This window comes from Quercus robur, chromosome 2 (assembly GCF_932294415.1).
Source record: "Quercus robur chromosome 2, dhQueRobu3.1, whole genome shotgun sequence".
Classification (NCBI taxonomy): Eukaryota; Viridiplantae; Streptophyta; class Magnoliopsida; order Fagales; family Fagaceae; genus Quercus; species Quercus robur.
In genome coordinates this window covers 52,387,726-52,413,909 of record NC_065535.1, presented here as the reverse complement: position 1 = coordinate 52,413,909, position 26,184 = coordinate 52,387,726, and the positions used below count along the sequence as shown (strand labels likewise).

The 26,184-nt window shown below is 34.1% G+C and overlaps 3 protein-coding genes across 5 annotated transcripts; 2 read left to right on the top strand and 1 right to left on the bottom strand.

Annotated features, from left to right (window-relative positions):
• The first annotated feature begins 1,767 nt into the window (after nucleotides 1-1,767).
• Nucleotides 1,768-5,965, top strand: LOC126713966 (protein trichome birefringence-like 19). The gene is made up of 2 exons (XM_050413934.1): nucleotides 1,768-2,411; nucleotides 4,927-5,965. Exons 1-2 carry the CDS (start codon nucleotides 1,908-1,910, stop codon nucleotides 5,698-5,700), a joined length of 1,278 nt encoding a protein of 425 aa, XP_050269891.1. The 5' UTR covers nucleotides 1,768-1,907; the 3' UTR covers nucleotides 5,701-5,965.
• Nucleotides 5,966-7,726: 1,761 nt separating this feature from the next.
• LOC126713964 (uncharacterized) lies at nucleotides 7,727-15,530 on the bottom strand. 3 transcript variants are annotated; one of them, XM_050413931.1, is made up of 11 exons: nucleotides 15,342-15,530; nucleotides 15,141-15,243; nucleotides 14,650-15,028; nucleotides 14,383-14,531; nucleotides 13,590-13,793; nucleotides 13,338-13,505; nucleotides 12,809-13,192; nucleotides 11,733-11,812; nucleotides 10,897-11,251; nucleotides 9,470-9,682; nucleotides 7,727-8,413 (listed from the first exon to the last, which is right to left on the bottom strand). In XM_050413931.1, exons 2-11 carry the CDS (start codon nucleotides 15,183-15,185, stop codon nucleotides 8,075-8,077), a joined length of 2,316 nt encoding a protein of 771 aa, XP_050269888.1. In that variant the 5' UTR covers nucleotides 15,186-15,243; nucleotides 15,342-15,530; the 3' UTR covers nucleotides 7,727-8,074. The 3 variants fall into 3 exon arrangements, with proteins under 3 accessions (XP_050269888.1, XP_050269890.1, XP_050269889.1); XM_050413933.1 differs by having other exon boundaries at nucleotides 15,141-15,189; nucleotides 15,342-15,504; XM_050413932.1 differs by having other exon boundaries at nucleotides 15,338-15,503.
• An 8,648-nt stretch (nucleotides 15,531-24,178) lies between these two features.
• Nucleotides 24,179-25,731, top strand: LOC126713963 (protein trichome birefringence-like 19). Its single transcript, XM_050413930.1, has 2 exons — nucleotides 24,179-24,724; nucleotides 24,819-25,731. The coding sequence occupies exons 1-2, from the start codon at nucleotides 24,257-24,259 to the stop codon at nucleotides 25,626-25,628; spliced, it is 1,278 nt and encodes a 425-aa protein (XP_050269887.1). The 5' UTR covers nucleotides 24,179-24,256; the 3' UTR covers nucleotides 25,629-25,731.
• The last annotated feature ends 453 nt before the right edge of the window (nucleotides 25,732-26,184 follow it).

Below are 26,184 nucleotides of genomic sequence, written 5' to 3'. Positions count from 1 at the left end.
TTTTCAATTACAATGCTGATGTGGCATTTTAAATATCTATTAAAATTTTAAAATATTAACTTATTTGCCAAGTCAGCTTCAAGTGTGCCAATTATACTTGCCGTATGCCACATAGACATTTTTCATTAATGAGTTAATGGTAGGGACCAAATTGACTACAAGTTGAAAAAAATAAGGATCAAATTGATTATTGCAAAAATATAAGGACTAAATTGACTGTAACCCTAAAATGTAGGGACCAAAATAGTGTTTTCGTCTAAATTTTAAATTGGAGGTAGAGTGAAAACAAAGATCAAACCCAAAAATCCAAATCTCCTGCTTTGATACCAAAAATTACTATTTGTAAATTATATTTGTTTGTTCGTTTAGACCCCTTAAATTAATTGTTTAACCTAATTAATTAACCAAGTTGATTATTAGGTTTATTATTCAGATCTAGGTTAAACAAACATCTATCATATCATGCACAATAACGGAAAAGTAAATAATACCACAATATAATGACCTAGGAAAACCAATGAAACGAACCGTTTCAAGGTAAAAACTTAGGGAGGAGTTAATCTAGCTATTCTCAAGATAAAACAAATCCACTGTAAGAGAACAAAAATTTTTACAATCAAATTTAACCTTAAATCTATTGCTACCTCATATATAGTAACTTACTGACATGATCACGTGCAAGTACCGAATCTACGGACTCTCTCTCTTTGGATTTATAACAACACAAGCACCCACGCTTGTGACTTTGAGATCTCACTCAATGGTTTCAGATCACCTTCAGTAATGATCTTTTAGCAACAACTAGGTTCTACTATCACTTGATTGTAGACCTTGCTCCGGTAGATTCTTGTATAGTTAGAAAGTATAAAACCTCTCAGATCTCACAAAGAGTAACACACAAGTCTTCCAAAAATCTCCAAAACGTAGCTAGGGTTTCCTTTTTATATGTGGACAAGTTAGAATGAAATCCCAAACATTTTTGTGGGCTTGGGCTTTGTTTAAACATTCTGCAAAATCTGATTTTTGCGATTCTCGATTGGTCGAGCCTAATTCTCGATCGATCGAACTTGATAGAATGTGACTTCCTTTTCTGCAATTAGCTCGAACTTGAATCTTGAAACCTACACCTTTAAGCATTGCCTAACACATAGACTAGACATTTTTTGTTCTTGATTTGCCAACACAAATAAAATATGATTCTAAATATTTAATCATAAATCTTCAAAACCTAACAATATTTCAAACAAAATAAAATTATTTGAGTTCCTCTTCCAAAAACTAACAAACAAACAAAATTTGAAGTTTATTTGAAATTGGCCAAAAAAACCTTTTTTGCATTTTTCCTAAAAAGCAAACTCACAGTTTAATTTTGGACAGGTACTCCATTTGATATTGCAACACCTGTAATCATCGGTTTCTTCATAGGAAAGCCATATCAGGGGCCACGGATCAGCACTACTATTTCACCAACCTGTTATAGCCCACGTTATCCTAAAACTATCATAAGACAGCAACTTATACTAATTGTTTTAATGGTTTTATTTGACTCATAAGGTAGGATGAGGTTCAAGATCATTGCTGAACATTGAATGTGTGACATGTTTTTCATCCTTGAATACTTCTAATCATTGATTTACTTAGCCTTTTCAACTTGACTCTCTTTCTTTACGTTTAAGTTTGAATGATACTAGAAGTCATTATAAGTTCATTATATATATTAATCAGATATATTTCTCTTAAGTTTTATATCATATTGTGGTCTTAACAATGCACCACAACGAAAATTTTTTTTATGGTTTCTTAATTTTGAGCGTTGTACTTGGAAACAAGTAATGAGTATGTCTAATTATACCTAGGAGATAGCTAGTTATCATTGTTATTCTTGAATTCTCGTATAATATAATCTGATGGACACTCAAAATTTTCTTTCATATTCCTCTCCAATAATGGTTCATTTCATTGAGCTTTCCCTTGGAAAGGGCATTATGATACCACACAATAGAACCGTTAAAGTTCTCTTACAAGCCCTCACAGTCATTTTCCTCGTAGTCATCCCTCTCTACCTGGTATTAAACAATTCATCTACGCCATTGCTATCTCCAAAAGACAATGTCATGAGCATAAAATTAGGAAAGAAATGCGATATATATCGTGGAAAATGGGTTCCTTACCCCAATGATCTTTATTACACTAACGAAACTTGTCCTGAGATCTTCGACCAACAAAATTGCATGAAGTTTGGAAGACCAGATACCGAGTTCTTGAAATGGAGGTGGAAACCAGAAGAATGCGAGCTACCTATCTTTGATGCAGTGCGATTCTTGGAGCTTCTCAAAGGGAAGTCATTAGCATTTGTTGGAGACTCTTTGGGAAGAAACCACATGCAGTCATTGATGTGCCTCTTGACTAGAGTAAGTTTCCAATTTGTTTACTACACAAGATATGTTCCTTCTTTTCTTTTCTTTTCTTTTTTTTTATTTTCTTGATTTGATTGGATTGTGGCTAAGAACGTCACATTTTCACCTAATTATTGGTTAATGGTTTCCACATGACAAGGACCAAAAAATAAGCATATTTGTAGTCCTTGGCTGGCTCATGGCTTCCTATGAAATCACTCACTAATATTACAAACACAACAAATTTCACAATTTCTTTCAAAATTTGTTGAGGTGACATATTGTGATTACTACAACTAGCTGATGTCTCGTGCGATGCACGGGTACTGTATCAATTTACTTTAAAATATTTTATTAAAAATTAAAAACTATATTTATTTTATATAAAATTATCTTTATAACTATGCATAATACTTTTTCTTAATATTGTTGCCTCTACCATTGCTCCTAGCCATGAATTATCTCTCTACTTAGATCGAAACTTGTCAATAGCATATGCTAAATCTCCCTCTAAGATGATATATCTTACACATATCTCAATTTCAAAATCAATAGCCTATACAATCGTTGTTAGTTTTGCTTTCTCCAGATTCAAATTGCTCTCCCTTTACAACTCAATGCTACAATGAACGACTTGTTATCCTTAAATGCCAAATTAGAGATAAGAACTAATTAAAATTTAAAAGATAAGAACTCTTTATTTTGTTAGGTTCATAATTTTAAGACTTCCTCAAGTGCCACATTAGAGATAAGAACTCTTCAAAATAGGGCATGTGTCTCAAACATGTGTATTATTTATATGCTTCCATGCCATATGCTTTTGATACATACTGCCCTTCATTTTGGTTCAAGAACATATGTTGGTAGAAGCAAACAGATCATTGAGGAAGAAAGCTAAGGTGCTACTTTCTATGTAAATATTTGGGCAAATGAATGCTTAAAATCAGTATCTTATTATATAATTTTCACAGGTTTCTCATTATTCTATATGAGAATATAGGGGAATGTGAAAGAAAATATAGATTTAAAACCTAATAAATTTTAATTGTTTACAATTATATGTCCAATTTGGTTGATCAATACCCTAAAGAATACACAATAGAAAAAGGTAAAAGCTTTCAATTCTTATTCCTCAAACTTCCTCATCAGCCAAGCAAAGGATTTTTTTTCTTCTGTAGTCAAGTCATAAAATCTATTACAATTGAAGGTAAACATAAAAACATATTTTAACCTTATGAAGTTATGATCAAATGATAAAAGAACAAAAATTATGTCTAAAAAATTGAAGAATTTGAATTATATGAGCAAAAAAAAATTACCTAGCTTCAATGATCTTGATGTTGGTTTTCATCCACTATTCCACTAAGCAATAGACATAGCCCTTTTCTCAAGTTGCTAAAGAAGCATTTAAATACAAAATTGGGGCTTCTAATCTGTAAAAAAAAGTTTGTTTTCATGTCAAACATTTGAATTAGTGATTTTTTCTGGTTTTTTGTTAGACACCCAAAAACATATAAAACCAAAAATAAACCTTTAGTGTAAAAACAATAAGAATTGGAGAGACAAACAACACTACACAAATGAAGCCAAAGAGGCAAAGACACACACTTAAACAACAATAATATAATATTTATATAACTCTAGAGCTCCATCTATGTTTCTCACGATTTGGCATACCATCAGATGAAATACATTAATTAAAGCAAAAATAGGCATGAGTGAAGCACTTACAGTATCCAAAGAGAGAAGAAATTAACAAAGCTTGAGAGTGAAAGATAAGTTTTTGTAAGTGTGGAGAGAATGTCTGTGGTGGATTTGAGGGCTTGTCATCTTCTGCACTCATTCCTTAAGGTTGAGACAAAACCACATGCATGACATGACCAAATGTATGGGAAAGAGAAGAGACAAAAGTAAGAGAATAGCTAGAGGTGAAAAGAGACATGGGTTTGTGTTACTGTTTAATTACACCAGGTATGCTAAAAGGCATGAAGGGAAAACATAAGTCTTAATGATAGAGTTTTTTGTTTTTTGTTTTGGCTGAATGCACTTATTGATAGAGTTTAATGTGGAAGATAGAGAGACTATGCCAAAGGAAGGTGCCACTTGGCAGAACCTCATGCTTTCCCACATGAGGTCTCTGCTTTTATATATATATTGATGATTTGACTTTACTTGGAACTACCATTGATATAACTTTAATCATACACTAATCACAATCTATTATCTCAACCATTGTAAATATATATATATATATATATATATATATATATATATGTGTGTGTGTGTGAGAGAGAGAGAGAGAGAGAGAAATTTTTTTGTTGTTTTATTGAACTAAATCAAAAATTGATTGAAGTCTCAAAATTTTAACTGCTAGACCGGTCTCATGTGCAAATCAACATAAGAATGTTCATAATTTTAGTGTACTTGGCATTCATTGTTGCATCAAATATTATCCAAAATACTATAGTTAATAGAATCTTATTTTTACTTATTGGCGTACTGTTTTCTCACACTCTCTATATGCTATCAGGTGGGATATCCTAAAGATGTTTATTACCCAGATCCAAGGTTCAAACGCTGGTTTTATGAGGACTACAACTTCACACTGTTATCCTTCTGGTCACCACACTTGGTTAAAGCCATAGACACAGACCCGAATGGGCCAACCTACAATCGCCTCATGAACCTTTACTTAGACGAAGCTGACCCTATTTGGGCATCTCAAATTGAGACATTTGACTATGTGATATTCTCAGCTGGAAGATGGTTCTTTGGGCCACAAATGTTCTATGAAAATGGTCAGATTGTTGGTTGCCATAAATGTCTCAAAAATGACATAAAAAATGTGTCTATGTTCTATGGGTACAGAGAGGCCTTTAGAACATCCTTTAGGACCCTTGTAGAACTTAAAAATTTCAAGGGGATGGTAATTTTAAGGACATTGTCTCCACAGCATTTTGAGAATGGGGAATGGAATAGTGGAGGGAAATGTGTAAGAACAAGGCCTGTGTCCAATTTAGAGATGAAATTGGCTAGGGATGATTTGGAGTTGTACATGACTCAAGTGGAGGAGCTAAGGGCAGCAGAGAAGCATGGGAGGAAAAGGGGTTTGAAATTTAGGATGCTAGATACAACTGAGGCTATGATAGTGAGACCAGATGGACACCCAAACCATTATGGACATTGGCCACATGAAAATGTTACTATAGCAGATTGTGTCCATTGGTGCTTGCCTGGCCCTGTTGACACTTGGAATGAGTTCTTGCTTCAGATGTTGAAGATGGAACATGAGGATTCCATTTGATAGGAAGCATCTGAAAGTTTTGGATAAATATCGAGCTAGGGAATTTTTTATTGCTCAGTTCAACTTAATCATTGTCCTTTCCTTCTTTCCTTTCTTTTTCTGGTGGGAAAGAGGGAGAAATGTAGACATGCTGTACTTGACTACTTGTTACATTTACTAGAATTTCTGAGAGGTTTGCAATAATAGATAATAAAAAAAATTGGTTAATTCAGAATCTTCAAAGATTTCTGACCAAGATCCAAGATGTTGGCCAAGATTTTTAATATTTTAAGAATATTTTTCAAGATTTTTTGAGATTTCACAGGATAAAACCAAAGTTTGTAAACCAAAATTTTAGGTATTTTTAACCTCCTTTAATGCCGACGATAAAAGACAGCTCTCTCTTGCAGTCTGCCACTTATCGCCTCCAAATCTCAGTTGGGAAAGCGACAAAGGGGTGAGGCCAGGACAGTGCACACTGCACAACCTTCACACTAGGAAGTTAGGTACAAACATTGTAGAAAGTATCATCCTGCATAATGAAGATAATATATGATGGGGTGGGGAAAGGTATTCAAGATACTGCCCAATGTAAAAAAAAAAAAAAAAAGGGTTAAAATGATGCAAGGTTGATTAATTTCAAGACAAGCTCATCTGACTATTGCAATGCAAGGTTTTCAGACTTGGACCGTTCATTGAACCGTAAAAGGGAGAGTTTCAAGATTTTTGAGGTCGAACCGAGGTCGAATTGGGGTCGAACCGTGATGACGTCATAATTAATTTAATAATTAATTAAAGCTTAAATATAGATATTAAATTTATAAAACTAGCAAAATTGACAATATATCCATATATGTGAGGGAAATTTAATGATTTTCAAGCATATATTTAATAATTAAATAAGAAAGTTAATAAAACAAAATAATAACTGTAGGGACACGGTTTTAGTTGACCCGATCCTTATTGGTCAGGCCTTGGCCCAAAAGGTCTCACACAATGAATTTTTGTAGAGTATGGGCAAAAGAACTTGGTTTCAGTTAACTTGAACGGTTTGTTGCATGGGCTCAGGGGGTATAGAGACAAGAATAAAAGGAAGTAGCAGTGAAGAGAGATCCTTCTCAAATGATCAGGTCTCCAACTTGACTAATGGACACAGATTCATGCAAATAAAAGTTCTCTACAGTATTCTCTCCTCTCTTTCTCTCCGCCTCCCCCTCCTCCTCTCTTGGGGGACTTTTACATATTATATAGATCCTCTTTTATCATCTGGGCTTTACATTTGTTGATCATCCAAACACCTACTTGAGCACCTGTCCCATCAGACACCCTTATCAGTTCTTTGTGAGTTGCAGTGACCAAGGTAGCACTGTTCAGGGGTCTTCTCTTCATTGATGCGGTCAGGAGAGTAGCTGTGGTACATTTAATGTGGTGGTGACAGCCTTTGCTGAGATATTTTGGGTTTCCTTTCTTTTTATGTGCTTGGAGGGAGGACTACAGTAGCTAAGACGCACATTTGACCTGGATTTTGGAACGTCTGAGGAGGAATTACTCCTCGGACGTGTTCTCTTTGCCCCAGTGGATCTGAATAAGGATTCTGAACTACGACATCTCCTCGAACAGACTGGTCCTCGGATAGGCCCAGAGCCCAGCCAACCTATTATTTTGAGTCGGTCCCCACAATAACCATGAAAACATTAAAATTTATGATTAATTTTTGAAGTAAATTTGAATATCTTTGAAGGATTTTAATTATAATTTTTTTTATTCCTTGTAAGAGATGGATAATTTAATTAAGTAGAATAAAATTGTAAAAAAAAAAAAAATTGCTAGGGGTTGGACCGCACGGTTCTCACCGGTTCGTGCGGTCCTACCCCGGTTTTAACGGTTCACGGAATTAATAAAAAATCCGGTTCTTTAGGCTTAAAAACCAGTTTTCATCCCAGTTTTCGGTTTTCACGATCCGACCTCCCGGTCTGGTCTGGTTCTGAAAACTATCTTGCAATGTATGTCCACCAACTTTTTACAACCTTTTTTTTTTTTTTTTCCCTCTCTTTTAAGCTTCATCAATCACTGAAATATGCTGAATCTAAGGATCTGTGTGCAAATGTAGGATTACCACAATTTAAGACTAAGACCCAAGTTAAATTACAATGCAGATTGAAGAAGCAAAATTTGGATGTATACGATAGCAAGGCTACAGTCCAGTGTCAGTCACTTCTGCAACGAAAATCTCTTGGCCCCAATATCTCAGGCCAACCACAAGTATTAAACAGGATCTACCATGAACACTGTGAAGCAATTGCATAATGTCAATTTTAAGCTGCAATCAACCCTAAATGGATGAAGATGCAAATCACCAATCACCGTCACAAGTCTTTTAACCGGTTGTATTGTATCAAGATACCTGGTGAAGCTGTTTTGTCCAATCGAACGGTTCCCAGTCTTTGACAAAACTTTTAACTGCTTCCCTTTGAACCTCAACAGAATCATACCTTCGCCTACGGTGCATGTCTTCTTCTGGCAACTGTAGCATGCCTCTTATAACATTAAGGCCGAAGCTACTTTTAAATTGTGTCTCATCATCGATTACGTGCACAAATCCCTTATACAAACCAAATTCAACATGGAAGTACGGAAAGTTTTTAGGAATTGAAGCACGCAATCCCTTTACACTTGTATCAATAAGCTTCTTTGCATTGTGTTGGCTCCACTCATCTTCGGCTTCATCAATTGCCTACAAGTAAAACAAACTTCTTTTAGAATATTGTAAAATAATTTTAATAATTCAAAATCAAACTTGGACACAGATACGTACATAATACATTTGATGTATAAAACACATTGCAATATATGTTTATTATCAAGTTCTTGTGAAGAATCATGGTTTTTCTTCTTTTATTTTTTATTTTTTTTCTTTCTTGAACCAAATAGGGGGAAATGATTCCACTTGGGCTTATAACTACAGATAATAATAAAATTATCAAAATATTTAAAAACAAAACAATGTACAAAAGTGATGGTAATTGAAATAATGCACAACGGGTTATATATAAAACTGAGATTCCAAAAATAACAAAAAGTTCCCAAAATATTTTGATAAGTGGCGTATTACGTTCCTATTGAAACACAGGCTCAATCTCTTTGCTTCTTTGCAATCAATAAAATATGCTTGGTAAAATTCACTACTTATGCCACCATTACGTAGAAGTAGAACATTGCCCTTATGGAGCTGCCAATAGAATCACAAGTATATTTACATAACTAAAAACAGTTTATTTTTGGAACCCCAAGAGAGAGCACAATCAGCAAAGGTCATTAAAAAAAACATCCCTTCCACCTTTCTCTACAGGCCAAACTCACTCATAAAAAAAAACAAGTTGAGTTCAAAATGTTCTTTATGTTTTTCCTTTACCTCCAGTTTCATTTTGACATTTTCTCAACAAGCATATGATTCAGACAACTGTATAAAATTAGTCAAAGTTGCTCTCCTATAATTTTTCCAAACTGATAGCACTACTTCAATTAAACACTCTTTTCTCCAGCTTCACTTCCCTGATAAACAGTTCCCACTTTACTTCTAAGCTAATTTGCAAATACCCCTTTTGCTAACTACAATGTACAAAGATCATTCAAACATTGCACACCCATGGGGCAGGGGTAGAGAGAGAGAGAGACAGAATGGCACACTTTTTAATTCACACTAACTACTTCAATAACCCTAGCTAATAAAATGACAAGCAAGTCGATTCCAAATCCTGCATTCTTAAGCAAATTAGAATATGAAAAATACCTTTTTAAAATATAGAGGAGCCTCTTTAGCAATGTCTTGGGGTAACGGAATACACTCAATCAAACAATGGCGGCGTTGTTGTGCCAAACCCATCACTGTTTCAAGAAACACTACATCCCTCTCTTGCTTTGCAAACATCATGATAAGGCATTTCTTGAAGTTGCGAATTTCATCCCACACATTATCATCAACAGTTCTTGTGGCCGATTCATGCTGTAGAAAAAATAACCATCATTTAGGGGCCGGGAGGGCAATATTTCCATATCAATAAAATAGATTGATTTAATAGGAAAAAGAAGGTATGTAAGAGCATTCTCATCAGGTGTGCCAAATGTCAAATATTTGGTATTTGGCACACCAAACACTAAAAAACCCTTCTCATGAGGTGTTCTATATCCTATAAATTTGACACACGTGAACAATACTATTCCATTCTTGGAACAGTATGGACATATGTGCTATTAAAAAAAAAAAAATTTATTCCATTTCTCTCTCTTCATTTATGACTTTTTCTTCTCTCTCTTTCTTTTTCTTCTTTCTTTCTCCGCCTCACTTCATCTTCTCAGTTCACCTCTCTTCCTTTTTTTTTCTTCTTCTTTCTTTCTCCAAAACCTCCACCTCTCCCTTTTTCTTGTTTTTTTTTTTCCCCTTTTTTCTTTTCTGTCACTTTCTCTACTGCGCCTTCTCTATCTTTTTTTTTTTTTTTCCCCTGTCACTCACTCTCCTTCTCTGTCTTTTTTTTTCCTCTGCCTAGGCCGTTGCCATTGAGATCGGCCGTCACCGTGGAGTTCAGCCTCACCAATGAGGCTGTCGCCATGGAGATCTCTGATTCTGATCTCCCTCTTCTTCTTTTTTCCCTTCGGTTGTGGATTCCATGTTATTGTGATTATGGGTGAGTTGGTTCTTTTTCAAGCTCTTTTTTTGGGGATAGTTTTGCGTTGATTTTGGGGATTTTTTTAAAAGTAGTATTGGGTGGTGGTGGCGGCTGGTGGATTTTTGTTGGTGGTGGCGGGTTTTACCTGTGGGTGGTGGTGGCGGGTTGTGCTGTGTATGGTGGGGTTTTGTTGAAGGTTTTGAGTTTTTTTTTTTTCTCTCTTTTGTTGAGGTTTTTGGATTTGGAATTTATTGGAGGACCGGTGATTCTGGTTGTAGTTTGTGGCGGTGGTTGTAGTGGTGGTTCTTGGTTCTTGGTTGGTGGTGACTGTCGGGGCTGTGTGTTTGTATATTGTTAGGTTTTAAGTAAATATATTATTTTAATGTGTTGTATATATTATTTTAATGTTTAGAATGAAAGAATAGAACATTTGATAAATGGTGTATTGTAAAATGATGTGATAAAATAGTAAAATAAGCTTTTGGTGTGTCAAAATGGCATTTTTTATGAGAGAGCTAATGAGAATGCTCTAAAGGAATCAAGTTAATCTCACCTGCAGTGGTAAAATGCAGCAATGACCAGGCACCACAGGCTGCGAATGTGGCAACATCAAGTATGTGAAATTCGCTATCGAAACAATAAGATGTTTTGGCACTTTTGGATTCTCAAAGCAAAAAAGACACCGCTCTTTTTGTGTTAAGAGACGTGTATTCTTCTGTGTAACCTTATGCTCATTATCTTCACCCTTCTTCCCAGCCTTTTTACTAGGACCAACTTCAAAATCATATTCATCATCTGCCTGACCATAAGTAGTATATTTTTTGTTCTGCATTATCTTTCGAGCTAGATGCATATCAGTATCATCCTCTTCCTTCTTTTGTCGAACAGATCTATCCTGCATGATATATCTGGGTAAAAGGGAACAAATCAATGTAATGGTAACACCACCAAATGTGTTACAGGAATAAGAGAGATATTGAAAATGCAAACTATACAAGTTTTTACACACCAAAAAAAAATGAAAAATAAAAACCCTTTCTAATACTCCATTATAAAAAGGAAAAGAACCCACCCACCCACCCATGCACACACACGAGTTGAGTCCATCTTTGCTGTTATAAATTCCATTAAATACAATACTTATTTCCTTATATAATGAGCTTCTAGCATTTGAACAAAAGAAATAGAATCCCCCTCCCACCCCACCAACCCATGCAAACACACGAGTTGAGTCCATCTTTGCAGCTATAAATTCCAATTCCATAAATACAATACTTATAAAATGACCTTGGATTTGAACAAAAGAAATACATCCCTCCCCCCCACACACCCCCCCCCCCCCCAAAAAAAAAAAAAACCAGGGAAAAAAATCATAATATGCATAATTACCTGCTTGAGCTTCTCTCATTTTGTGGCTTAATTGAATTATCCCCACCATCCTGCTTTGCCTTGATCTTCTCTGCTTCTTGCTAATAAAAAGAACCAAAAAAAAAAAAAAAGGATAACTCCAATTAATAACCTGAAGCAAAAGGTAGTTTACCAAGTACAATGACACTTCAAATATGAACGCTTTCCCATGCATACTCCACAGGAGCATTAGTTTGGGTTTTAACATTCAGTTTGTATTGTACATGTTTAATGAATTATGGTCACCTTAAGATTATAGATTATACCACTCCAATGAAGTAAGGTAGGGAAAAAAGGTTCATAAAAAGGGAAAACAATATAAAATCATCTTCTGCCACATCCCAAAGCACACAATTTGAATACATGCTTGTGGAGAAATATAATTACAACTTATGACATGCATCGCTAAATTCAAACAATATTATAGCAGAGCAAGGAAAATCTTGCTTTCACCTCTAAGACTCAATCAAAACCAATTTCTTCAATTTATTTTAAATTGGAGACATGGCATGGGGGGAGATAATCCAGCACTAGAAAGAAAAGTGACAAGCCTAAACCCCAGAAACCACAAAGCAAGATGAGCTATACAAAAAGCAGCCAAGTCACCTTACAAGATACTGTCTTCACCCACCTGAACTAAGAAATCCCAAGGACTTCATGATAATATAACCCTAAATATCTCAATTCTTTCACCATTAAATTTCTTGTTATTCATGAAATGACCGAAATTAGTTAAAAAATGAACACCTTTACCTACTTCCAAATAGACATGCAGTATCAAGGAAAGGACATGGAAATTCCTTTCTAGCATGCCAGACATTTAACCCTAATTGCTAAGGCCCCTTGGGTGTTTATAAAGCTTTTCCCCCCAAATTAAAAGTGTTGTCAATGACAGTTTCCTAAATTTAATATTCTTCAAATTAGTTTCTCCAACAAAGCTGTGTATGTCACAAAATTCAAAAAAATCACTGGAGAGAGAGAAACTTGAAATTCTTAATGTGAAACCTAAACTAGAGAGGAGAGCAGGAAAGTTGAACAACATAGAGATGTCATCTTACTAAAAGTTTATTCGCTTCTTCATGCTTTCCTTTCATACGAAGCTGAAAAGCCTTAGCTGCCAATTGGTTTGCACTGAGTGCATCATTAGCCACTGCGCTGCCTTCACTAGATTGGTTCATTTGTGATGAAACAAATCTTGACTCCACATTTCCCTCAACAGAACCACCAGGATCATTATTTTGCTCCCGAAGAACCTTTTGCATAAAGCTTCCATCATTGTTAAACTTATTTAAGCTTGATACAGCGGCCTTGACGATGTCAGCATCCTTGGAAGATTGATTTTGACTTTTCCCCTTTCCCCAAGATAAAGAATCTTTAACTTTAGGTTCCCTCATTTTATGATGCTGGAATGATACATCCTTCAAGTAGTTCCTATCATTGTTCTGACAAGCACAAACATGTAACTTGTAAGCATAAGTGAAGTGATTCTTCTTTTCACTTTAAACAATGACAATAATTTTCACCTCAAATAGAACAACCATTTATACTGACAAAAAACCAGTTATGCAATAGAGAATGGCCAGTTACCTTTTCAATATCCCTCTCGCTTTGATCGTCAGAACCTGGCTTCTGTTCCTCAGTTAGCCCCCTCTTTCTATCTTTTATGGCATGTAGATGAGCACGAGATGGGGCAGCTTTACGAGATGCTACAGATACAGCAAGTTGACCAACAGAACCCCACCGTTCTTCAACAACCTGAACAATTTCATCACTTAAAAAACAGCCAATTTTTTTTTTTATAGAGATACTTGAAAATATCTGAAAGTTAAGGTACAATACCTCATTAAGCCTTCGTCCTTCTCGAGCTGCTTGCTCTTGTGCACGCTTCAAGGCTTTAAGTCTCCAGCTTGCACCTCCATCTCCAACAACTGAAGAAGACAAAAGTTTGTCCCCACTGGCTTTGCTCCCATCAGTATCTTCTGGATAACCACCACCATTATCCTTCCAATAAGGATTCATCTCCCTGGGATGCACCTTCTTTACCTGATTAAAAGGAAAAAAAAAAAAAAAGAAGAAGAGCAAATGAGGTCACCATGTTCTCATAACAAACAAGTGGGACAGGAAACAAAGGAGACATATATGTTTCAGGCAAACAGAATATGCACATACATGATACCCTTTGGAACACAGAGCAGCAGAAGTGTGACATATTGACTAAATTTCAAACAAGTATTCATTTTATTTTATTTTTAAAAAGTATAGTTATTTTTGTGCAAATGCCAAAAGGTGTTGTACAAAAATGATCATGCATCACAACCAAAATAAAAGAACTAAGCAGTTACATTTTTCGTTTATGTTTTCTTCTGTTAACATAATAAATGATTGGCAAAAAACAGACATAATTTTTTCCATATGGAAATATGCCCCATTGTGTGTTAACTTGTAAAGAATGTCAAAAAAAAAAAAAAAAACAATCATGTAACTAAACTACCAATCTAATAATTTCTAAAAAAATTCAAAGAACAGAGAAATGGGGAGGTGGGTGCAGCAATTCAAACAAAACAACGATAACGATAGACTACATATTACAACAGCTAAAGCTTCATGCTAGCACTCAAAGTAAAGAGTATACCTCCTCGGTTGGAGTTTCCTCAAACTTGTCATCAACAATCATCGCAGGCCTTTCGTCCCTCTTTTCCCCAGGTCTAAGCATCCATTCTAATCCCATCTCTTTTCTCACGATTTCCTTCTCTTTCAAGGAATCAGTTCCTGCACCACCATCTGCAAAATTCGAAACAACTAAAACATATTAATCCACTATCATAAATAATGTCATAACATTCAAACAATAAAACAACATAGAATTCAGCCAAAGCAAAAGGCAGCATAGAATGCATACCAGACAAGTCGTCTCGAGCCCCACTTCCCTTGCTCTTTCTCCTTCCATCTTCTCTACTTCTCAATCCCTTCTTAGACCTATCACTATCCTCATCATCCCCCGACCTATCGCCCTTACTTCTCTTACTCTTACTCTTTCTCTTATCCCGACCCTTCTTTGCTTCTTCGTCGGAACTGCCCTCACTTTCACCCGAAGAATACTCCTCCGAAGAGTACCATTTCTTCTTCTTCTTGCTAGAAGGTTTCTTAATTCTCTCGAGTTCATCATCATCTGAACTACTGTACCTAGAACTCTTCTTCCCTTTCTTCCTATGTTTTTCCTTTCTACTACTAGAATTTTTCCTCTCTTTTATAGAATCATCCGAATCACTATCCTTTGCCTAACACACAAAACACAAATTCGAAAGACAATAAGCCAAAGTTTAACAAAAACAAAACACACAGTTCCTTAGAAACCAAAATTAAACAAAAAAGAAAAGTAACGGGAATTACTTTGTCAAGCTTTTCATGGGGAACGAATTTGAGCCCTGCAAGCATTGTGCTACAAACAAAAAATTCAACAGAGGTATATACAAAAAACAAAAATTAAATCGTCCTGCGAATAATAAAAATCAAGATCTGTGTCAGTCACTGATTCAGATTATACAAAAAATAAAATAAAATAAAAACCTAACTAAGAGATGGATGACTTACACACGTAGAGAGAACTCGGTGAAGAGCACCGCCAAATCGTGATGGCGATTCGCGGCCTCAACCTTTGACGGCGGATATGTACACCACCAGCTTTTGAAGTCGGCAGAGGCGGAGAGACCGAGAGAGAGCTGAAGCCTAGAGAGGCGGAGAGAGAGATTCGGGTTTTTTTTTTTCTAAAAAAATTTGAAAACCGACCCGAGTATTCTCGACCCGCCCAAAATGGTGGGTCGGGTCCCTGACTCACTTCATACAAGACTTTTCAATAAATATAAAGTTTCAAGGTTTTTTTTTTTTTTAAATAATTATAATCTACGGGATTAAAGCAACTAATGAAGTAAGTAATATGCATAGAATTTGACTTTCGAGTTTAAGATATGCTTTAATTCATTAAATTTCAAAAAATGTAATATAATAGGATTTTATTTAGTAAAGACTTGAGTCTAATTTATAACATCCTTTTATTTTATGTGCTCTAGTGTTATTACTTGTGAAACCTTGGGTTTGAAATATATTTGGTGACTTGTTTTTTAGACTTAATTTCAATTAGAAATTTTGGCATGACTATTTTTTTTTTTAATTTACATATTTATTTTATAATTTCTCAAACTTATTTTTATGTTTATTTAATTTTTTTTAGTTTACCTTACATCTGACCTAATGACTCGACTCTTAGACCAAGTTAACATCCAATCTGTGTTTAATAACCATGCTTAATATTCCGCCCAAAGGAATCAATACCATAAGGAATCAACAATACACAATATGAACCATACCAACTATTTAAATAGGAAATTTTTTTTTTTTTACTTCACTATTTAAATAGGAATTGATTTTTAGTAATTCCAACCTGAAATCTCAACAATTTTACCGATTGATTCTTAAAAAAAAAAAAAAAAGAAAAAAAAAGATGATTTTACTAGTTTGAGTTAATTAAAACCCACTGTATTATATTACTCTAGCTGTCTACCACACAGCAACACGTTTGCTGGGTAGTTGTTAGGCTCCTATGCTCCATATTCCCTGTCAACTGCCTCGGAAAGTCAAGAGTGAAAAAGAACAACAAAAAAATCTCTATGAATTAAAGAATTAAGTAGCCCACCATTAGATTAGATAAGAGTTTTGGTCCCAACTCGCAATAATTATATATGAGTGGGTCTATTTATTTAAGATAAGAGCCAGCAGGTCCTAAAATAAAAAATCGTTTTCAACTCTCTCATAATACTGCCATTTTTTTTTCTTCTAGGCAGCGATGGGTTAGGTAATTGGTACACAGCCCAGTTGCTTATATTTATTCTGGTAAGTTTTACAACAATCACACCCACTTCATAGTCCAGAAACATTTTATGTTCTCTAGTGTTATTACTTGTGAAACCTTGGGTTTGAAATATATTTGCTGACTTTTTTTTAGACTTACTTTTAATTAGGAATTTTGGCATGACTATTTTTTTAATTTACATATTTATTTTATAATTTCTCAAACTTATTTTTATGTGTATTTAATTTTTTTTTTTTAGTTTACCTTACATCTAACCTAATGTCTTGACTCTTAGACCAAGTTAACATCCAATCTGTGTTTAATAACCATGCTCAATATCCCACCCAAAGGAATCAATACCATACGGGAAACAACTATAGCACAATATGAACCATACCGACTATTTAAATAGGAATTGATACTATTCTAAAACGTACTGAATAAGTTACCAATATGTGTGTGTACTGGTAACTCCGAAACAATACACAAGTATCAAAATATTTTGCTTCCATGACAAAACCAAAACAACTTTAAGTACAATATTGAATACTTTAATTCCTTCTCTATTGCAAATTCTACCATAAATTTATTAATAGGATATATGATCTATCATTTATGCGACAAAAATATTGAATAACCATGTCCTTTTAGCTAAAGAAAGTATTTAAAAAAAAATTAAAAATACACAAATTCCATGTGGTTTCCCCTCTTAGGTTTTGAGTGTAATACTTATTCTTGTGACATTGTCTTATGTGTAGATCACATTGTCTTATGTGTAGATCATTAATTGTGCAACACTTAATTAGACCTAGCAAATAAGTTTATTAGATTTGAGTCATAAATGGGTCTTCATAAATGAGTTTCGGCCTAAATTGAGTCAACCATGTGGTTCAAGTTGATTTGAATATTTCACATGAAGTAATAATAATATATATGATGGTGATGATGATCATATTGTTTTTTTCTTTTTTATTCATTTCAATATAAATAAGAAAACAAATATGTTGGAGGTTATGTCTCGTCTGGGTCATGTATATGAGGATATAAAGTGTATTGCTGCTAGTCTTCGTAGGTTGGAGGTTAGCTTTGTAAAACGTAGTGCGAACGCTGTGGCCCATGCGTTGGCTAAGCATGCTAGGCAAATAGATGAGGAAGTGGTTTGGCTGGAGGAAGATCCTCTGCCTGCTATTGAAGCTTTGTATTGTGACTCTCTAAATTTAAATTAATGAATGGCATGTGTTTTCACTCTCAAAAAGAAAACAAATAGCAACTACTCAAAAATAAAATTCTTAAGTGTACATAATTCACAGTCATAAATAATATCATCGCCACAAAAGAATGAAAAAGAATATTAAATTTTACGGGCCATATCAAGTTATCAAACTCCTTTGGTGCATCTATTACATATAAAATAATAATAAATTTAAATTGCCTAGAAAGATAACTAAATCCTCTCTCAAAAAAAAAAAAAAAAAAAAAAAAAAAAAAAAAAAAAAAAAAAAAAAAAAAAAAAAAAAGATAACTAAATCATAAAATTTTAAGAATATAATATAAAATATTAGGTAGAGAAAAATAAGTAAATCTTTCAAATGAATTTCACCTCAGTCTACTCAATGTTAGTAGTAGATCCATCAATGAAAATATTCATACTTGAGAATTGCATCTCAAGTTGGCAAGTAAATTTTAGTCAATATTTTCATTTCAATCATTCAATGCAATATTTTAATATAATTTTAGCATACAATGAAATTGGGTCAATAAAGAATTAAAATTTTATAACTACTATTCTATAAATGAATTAAATATTACCTTTAAATCTATATAACTAACTTTGAGTGCAAATCAATGTTTACCAATTCTCAAGCAAAAGATAAGATCGATACTAAATAAGAATTTATGGGTCTGTTTGGATACCGTTTATTTTGCTGAAAATTGAATTGCTGAAAACACTGTAACAAAATAATATACTATATATATATATATATATTTCTTTAAACATCTCTCTCTCTCTCTCTCTCTCTCTCTCTCTCAATTGAGAGCCACCACGACTCTCTCCTTCCTCTTTGTGTTTAAGAGCAAGATCTTTGCATATTGTCCTCCATATTGCTAGTTGTTTTTCTCTTTATAATTTGAAGACTAAAAGACCATACATTTCCCAATTTTCTTTTCAGACAATTTACGCTTAGTTGTAATATCAACTCAGTGGTTCTTCTAAAATACCTTGGAGGATAGAATGCCTCTTTTCTTTGCTTTTTTTTTTTTTCCCAAAATGGACTTAAAATCAAGCTTATAGGCCTCGTGCTTATAAACCTCATCTAGTCATCCCTTGGCTCACTACTAAGCAAAAATAAAAATAGGAAAATGAGACTAGATGATGTAGAATAGACAGTACATGCCTTCTTGGAACAACAAAAGCGTCAGAAATCACAATGTAAGATCAAATGGGAGTGCCAGTAGAGGCCATTAGGGCGACAATGTCGTGATTGCATGAAATTTGGCAAGTCGAAGAGAAACAACATTCTGATCCAAATTCATGATTATGAGCATCGCCTAAATTTAGGCAAATTCCTTCGTTAATGCCCCAAAAACTATGTTTTGTTATTTATAGTAATATCTGTTTTTCCTTAATAACTTTTAGTTTAAAAATCAGAATAAGGTCTCGTCTGATTTGGGACGTCTCTTAGAGACAGTATTTTCAATTTCCGCAATTATCTAAATTTTGCTATTTTTGGCAAAAATCACTATTTTACCACCTAATTACGTGATTAACACGGATTATGGTTTTTGGGGGGTTTTTATAGCCGCCCTAGGGTTTCTTTTATTATTTAAACATATTGTAACCTTCAGGGCAATTCAGTTTTTCAGATTTATAAAATATATACTTTGTCTATTTCTCTCTGGTGGATTCCAGAGTCTTATTACCTTGTGGATTCAAGGAACCCCTCATGGATTCGAGGTTTTCACTTAGAAGTTAACATGTTTAGTTTCTTTTTCTATTCAGAAAACAACGTGTTTGTTTTCTTGTAGCTTCTGCGACATCACTAGAGCACTCCATTGTTAGTTGCATAGTAGAAGAATGTATATTTTTTAAGGAGCCTATTTGCAACTTTGCTAGCAAAAACCAATTGCCTTAAAATGGAGATGATAATAGAGAAAAAGGGAAAGAGTGAACGAGGAGGGACCTCAATTTTTGTCACTTGCCTTAGAAGCATTCAAACGAGATCAGTTTTGATTGTTTTCTTGTCTCACTACGAGCTTTCTACACAATACATTACCTTCTTTTTTTCCTTCCTTTTTTATCTGAATGTTTTTTAATAGGCAAATATATGATTACTTCATGGAACATTCTGAGTTCTGACAAAGTCTATAATTTAGAAGAAACATTCGGACAAAGTACAGACTAAAGGAGAATTAAGAATAGTTCATGCTTCCTTTGGGCATATATATCTGAAATGACTCATTGTTAATTGTCATCTAGCAATTCCAAGCTACCTCCTACACCAGTGACAGATACGCCCATATTAATTAAAACTCTTTAAAGTTGCATTAACCAATTGGTCCCATAATACATGTGACAATAAATGGAAAAAGATAGCCTACCAACAGCACAAAATTTCTCAAACCAAAAATAAATGTGAAATGGTGATTGAAATTGAAATAATTAGCCTTTAATCTAAAAGCATTGCACTTCGTAATCATCTATTACTTCGCTCCCAACCTACGCCACTAGCCCACTAGTGTTCGTGGTGCACCATCATCAAAACTCAAATCATTTCCGGCAAATGAATACTCTGAATATAAGGTGGTCATGTTCGGTCATATCATAATCATGAAGAAATATATCTGTGTCTAGTAATTTGGCTAAAGTCCAAAAATTGTATAGTGAACTTTGAGTTAAAATGCAAATTACACTTTTTAAATTTGACTTAAATTCATTTCAATCTTCTAAATTTACTTTCATTTAATTGAGTTTTATAAATTTCAAATTTATTCAATTTAGACTTTTTGTCCAATTTTGTTAAAAAAATTGTCATTAAAACAACATTATTTTCACATGAAAAAAAAATTAAATTAATAAAAATATTTTATAGATTTTTTGTATAAGAATTTTTTTCCATTTTTTTCATTAGTTAATTTCATACTTTAACAACATTTAAAAAAAATGAAATTAGACAAAATGTCTGAATTAAATAAATTTGAAACAAAAAATGACTCAATTGAACAAAATAAAGTTAGAATACTAAAATAAATTACAGTCAAACTTAAAGGTTACAATTTACATTTTAACCTTAAATTAATGCTTTTATTATGTATATAATATATTAAAGTTGCAGCATAATCAAAATTCAAATTGAATACAAATCAACTTCTCATTGTAGTCTAATTCTAAACCAAGCATTTAGAGTCGTGTCCATTTTAATTTTCTTAATATTAGTGTCAAGTAACACATTCATAATACTCAACACAAAATTCAAGGAAATTACTTCACTTATCTAGATAAGACCTCTTTGGTTGAATGTTTATGTGTGTAACACACAAGTAATTAACTATCTAGTTTGACTTTGAAAAATAAACTAGATAAAGTATAATTATACTTAAAAAATGAATATCTGAAAAGCAGTAAATAAATTAACTTTAAATAAGCCAACTAATAAATTATTAAACCAACGAACCCTATAGAATTTGGGCCTTATACCATGCACATAGGGATGTAGGATTATAGAAGTTGCAGTCTCAAAAAGATCATAAACTATTAATCTACCACACATAGGTGCATCAAGCTCTGAATCTGATTAATAATTAGTAAAGCCAATAAAAGTATGATCACTGAATATTAATTAAGTAGGGAAGCTGTCCTGACTCGGACACCTCATTATATCTTTGGAGAGGAACAGCCATTATTATATTGCTTATTATTAGTTGTACAGGTGAAATAAACTTGAAAAATTCCAACCACCATCTTCAGCAATTAGCAAAAAAATTGACTCCCTAACCAACCTTTTGCTTATATAAAATACAATCAGATGCTGAAAGTGAAACCCAGAGGAGGGCAAAGAAATAAGACAAAAAGGATTTAGTAATAGTACGTATAACTCAATCTTTTATATAATGCACCAACTAGACCGACAACCTATATAGCTTGAATCTATATATAAATATAACCTGAGTCTGACCTTTCAATTGATGTATGTTATTGTGAATCGTAGGAAGCTAGTTAGCTAACATATGAATTACCTTTTTTGATAATCAATTTGCATAATTACCTAATATGTGAATCGCGTGTTGCATTGAAGTGAGAATGATGACTTAATAAGCAGCTTGTACTGTAGGGGGCAGGAAAAATTATATTTCGTATGGCATGATACATTGGTAAAATTATTATGGGTACAATTAATGTTCAACTTTCTCATTTCAAGTTTTTTTTTTTTTTTTTTTTTTTTTTTTTTTACAAGATAGAAATTCTAATCTAAGTGTATATGTATGTAAAACTTCCTCTTGGAGACTTGAACCCCGGTTTTTGCACCTCACATCCCACAAATACCCACACCCTACAAGCACTTATACTTATGGAATGATCACCGCACTAAGGGTGTGCGGTGGTTCATTTCAAGTTTTTGAAAATCTTGTGGATTTGAGTCAGTTCAATGAAAGTCTCTCTTGGAGACTTGAACCCCGGTTTTTGCACCTCACATCCCACAAATACCCACACCCTACAAGCACTTATACTTATGGAGTGATCACCGCACTAAGGGTGTGCGGTGGTTCATTTCAAGTTTTTGAAAATCTTGTGGATTTGAGTCAGTTCAATGAAAGTCTCTCTTGTCATTGAATAAAAAATCTAGAATTCGAACTCCTACATTAAAAATCAATTAGTGTGTTAGTTTAATGATGAAAAGTAATCATCATAAAGGGGACATCATAGACTTAAAAGATCATGTAACTTAAATCCTAGGCTCCTAACTACTAGCATCAGTTAGTCCACGTGGAATGGCTTTGCCATTTACCCCAACACAAATGTGTATTTTCACTACAATTTAATTACTTATACAATATACACCTTCTTTGTTTTAATGTTAATATTTTATGAATTTCTTCCATCAATAATTTAGTTACAAACAATTATTTGATATGACTTTTATAATATAGTAACTTTTATGTTCACAGTATTACTCATATTATTAAAATTAAAATAAATATAATATATCATATTTAATTATTATGGTTAATCTTAACTGAGAAATATCATACAATTTTGACCATCAATCACAGTTTTTTCTACCAGGTTTTATTTTTACTTTTTTTGGCAAAACTTGGAAAACGGCAAACAAGAACAAATCTATTGGACAGGGTTTTATATATGAACAATAGAGAAGCACAAAACCCAGTGTAAATTCTAAAGAACATAGTTTAAAAATTAATAGCTTTTCAAATTTTTCGTTTTGCAAAACTAGCCATTATAATAATAATAATTATTATTATTATTATTATTATTATTATTATTGTAATTGTAAGGACACAGAAATCAAATAGCCCAAGCTCACTTAGAATAGTGAGGATTGACAGCTCAACTAGACCCAAATCAATAGATATTTGTAAGAGAGTGGGTTCAACAAAAAGGAGGGCTTAGCCCGAGGACAAAAATAGAGGAAGAAAGACTACATAACACAAATTATGTATTTATATGGCTTGTTACAAGCTTGCCCGAGGAGGCAAGTGATACACAAATGATACATTGTTCAAGCTCTTTTCTCAATGTTCTTGTTCTAACTCTTCTTTTTTCGATATATGTTCTGTTGGATCCTTTTCATTTGGAAGTTCTCTTTCCTTATATACTTCTTAACATTTCAAATCTTGACCCCTCATCTCCACCTATCCAAATTCTCATCATGACACTTGCCCCCTTAAGCTTCTGATGAATGTGATAAAAGGAGCTGTTTAGCTGTGAAATCCACTGTTCAGGTCACTTCCTCATTAATGCAGCTGATAAACCTGTTGCTAACCATTTAATGCAGAGGTAGTAAGCTACTTATCACTGGAAATTTCCCCTACCCCCCATGATTCTCTCTCCACACCCTGTCCTTCCCAATTGGAGCTCCCAAAAGTTTTTTGTCTCTTCTCCTCCTCTCCCTGGGTGGATTCCCTCTTCGGGCTTATGATGCCTCAACAATCATGCTAACAGCTCAACGATTCCTTCCTTGGTCTTCAAACCCCCACAATAATAATAATAATAATAATAATAAAATCAATTAAAAAAAAAAACCTTTTAATAAAATTTCACTAGAGCGTGCACTTGTATATGTTCTCGTCCATCGGTGCATGGCAAGCCACTGATCATCAAATACACATGGGGCAATTATTTTTCTAAAATTTCTAAAACAGTGAAGCATGATTAAAAAATTAATAGGAAAAGTGTCTTTTTCCTTTACAAGTTAGTATTAATTATGAATCATGATGCCTCACCAAAAAAAACAAACACAAATCATGAGGGGTATTTGGTTGGTATACCAATCTTATTTCTAATCAGCTTCAAAGAGTATGAAATTAGTAATACTAATATAATATAATCAAGAGTTCATACAAATTATCAAACCGCATCATTATTGAAACCATATATATAATTAGCTTGAATGCAAAGTATCTTTCGTGACACTTCTCCACCATGAAGTTTCATGATATTGAACTTCCCAATGAAAAAAACACAACACCTAACATCCCCAAACAGGTTTTCCTACTAGCCCTTACCTTGATCGTCCTCACAATAATCCCTCTTTGCTTAAACAATGATTCACTGTCACCATTGCCCTCTCCTAAGATCAATACCAACGATTTGAAAAGCATAGAATCTGAGGAGAAATGTGATGTATTTAGTGGAAAATGGGTTCCATTCTCTCAGGGGCCTTATTACACAAATGAAACTTGTGATCTTATCATTGATCAGCAAAACTGCATGAAGTTTGGGAGACCCAATACAGAGTTCTTGAACTGGAGGTGGAAACCAGATGAATGTGAGCTTCCTCTCTTTGATGCTGTTCAGTTTTTGGAGCTTGTCAGAGGGAAATCAATAGCCTTTGTCGGTGACTCTGTAGGAAGGAACCAAATGCAATCATTATTGTGTCTCTTGGTTGGTGTAAGTAGCTCAATTACTCACTCTAGCCTAAATTTCCTTTTGCTTGAAGAATGATTGCATCCTCACAACATAACCTCTATGCTGCATCTTTCAGGTGGTTCATCCTGAGGATATCACTCTCAATTATACATCTGACACAATATATTTCAAACGCTGGTTTTATGCTGACTACAATTTTACATTAGCAACACTCTGGTCTCCATTCCTGGTTAAAGCCAGTGATGCAGACCCCAGTGGTCATTCCTACAACAGCATCATGAACCTCTACTTAGACAAGGTTGATGAAGCATGGGCAGCCGAGATTACAACATTCGACTATGTAATCTTCTCAGCCGGACAATGGTTCTTTCGACCATTGATGTTCTATGAAAATGATCAGCTTGTTGGGTGCTACAAGTGCCAACAAGAGAACATCACAGACCTCACACAGTACTACGGATACAGGAAGGCGTTTCGAACTGCTTTTAGAACCATTCTAAGCCTTAAAGATTACAAGGGGGTGACATTTTTGAGGACATTTTCTCCAGCACACTTTGAAAATGGAGACTGGAATAAAGGAGGAAATTGTGTGAGGACAAAGCCCTTTACCAAGGAAGAATTGAGGGTGGATCAATATATTATGGAGATGTACTTGACTCAAATGGAGGAACAAAGAGCTGCAACAAAGGAAGGGAGGAAGAGAGGTTTAGAATTTAGGTTGCTAGATACAACTAAAGCTATGTTGCTGCGGCCAGATGGGCATCCGAACCATTATGGGCACTCCCAAGATAAGAATATAACAATAGCCGACTGTGTCCACTGGTGCTTGCCGGGTCCTATTGACACATGGAATGAGTTTTTGCTTTATATGTTGAGGAGGGAAGGTCAATTAACATTGGGAAGGAAACTACAGAAAAATGATTAGGGAATTTAGAAATATATTGTTATACATGTCACTGTACTATATATTTATTATTTCCACCTCAGTAAGGATGTTATATAATCTACACTTCACATTTATGGGTTCACATGTACTTGCATATCGTATAAATGTCTTTCATCAGAAAAGAGAAAATGATGTTGGACATAATTTAGATTCTATCTGCTGTGATTATCCCGTTGTTCAACTATACTCTCAATTAGTTTATGTAGATGGGTGGAAAAGAAAAGGGAACCACAACAAAGATTCCAGCTAACTCAGAGGTCAGACATACTTGGATTCACCTATGGGTAGTTTGCAAAACAAGAATGGTTTACTTACTAGGTCGGAGACCAAGCAGCGGGGTTAATTAGAGGCATCCAATGAGCAAGTCAGTTATCAAGTAAAATTATAGAGTAAGAGGGTGATGGAGTAAATACCTTTCTTTCTAGCTGAGGATATTTACAAGGTTCTTTTAGTGGAGGCTGGTGGGTGCTTCCCCATGCAATCAAGAAGGGATTTTGACAATAATCCATCCTCTCACAAATCTATTTTATTTATT

Excerpts from the sequence above, each read along its gene's own strand:
- LOC126713963 (XM_050413930.1), top strand. The coding sequence starts at position 24,257 with ATGAAGTTTCATGATATTGAACTTCCCAATGAAAAAAACACAACACCT. Across the intron at positions 24,725-24,818 it reads TATTGTGTCTCTTGGTTGGT|GTGGTTCATCCTGAGGATAT; the intron begins GTAAGTAGCTCA and ends TGCATCTTTCAG.
- LOC126713964 (XM_050413931.1), bottom strand. The coding sequence starts at position 15,185 with ATGCTTGCAGGGCTCAAATTCGTTCCCCATGAAAAGCTTGACAAA. Across the intron at positions 15,029-15,140 it reads CCCATGAAAAGCTTGACAAA|GCAAAGGATAGTGATTCGGA; the intron begins GTAATTCCCGTT and ends TTTGTGTGTTAG. Across the intron at positions 13,193-13,337 it reads GCGAGAGGGATATTGAAAAG|AACAATGATAGGAACTACTT; the intron begins GTAACTGGCCAT and ends TGTGCTTGTCAG.
- LOC126713966 (XM_050413934.1), top strand. The coding sequence starts at position 1,908 with ATGGACACTCAAAATTTTCTTTCATATTCCTCTCCAATAATGGTTCAT. Across the intron at positions 2,412-4,926 it reads TGATGTGCCTCTTGACTAGA|GTGGGATATCCTAAAGATGT; the intron begins GTAAGTTTCCAA and ends ATATGCTATCAG.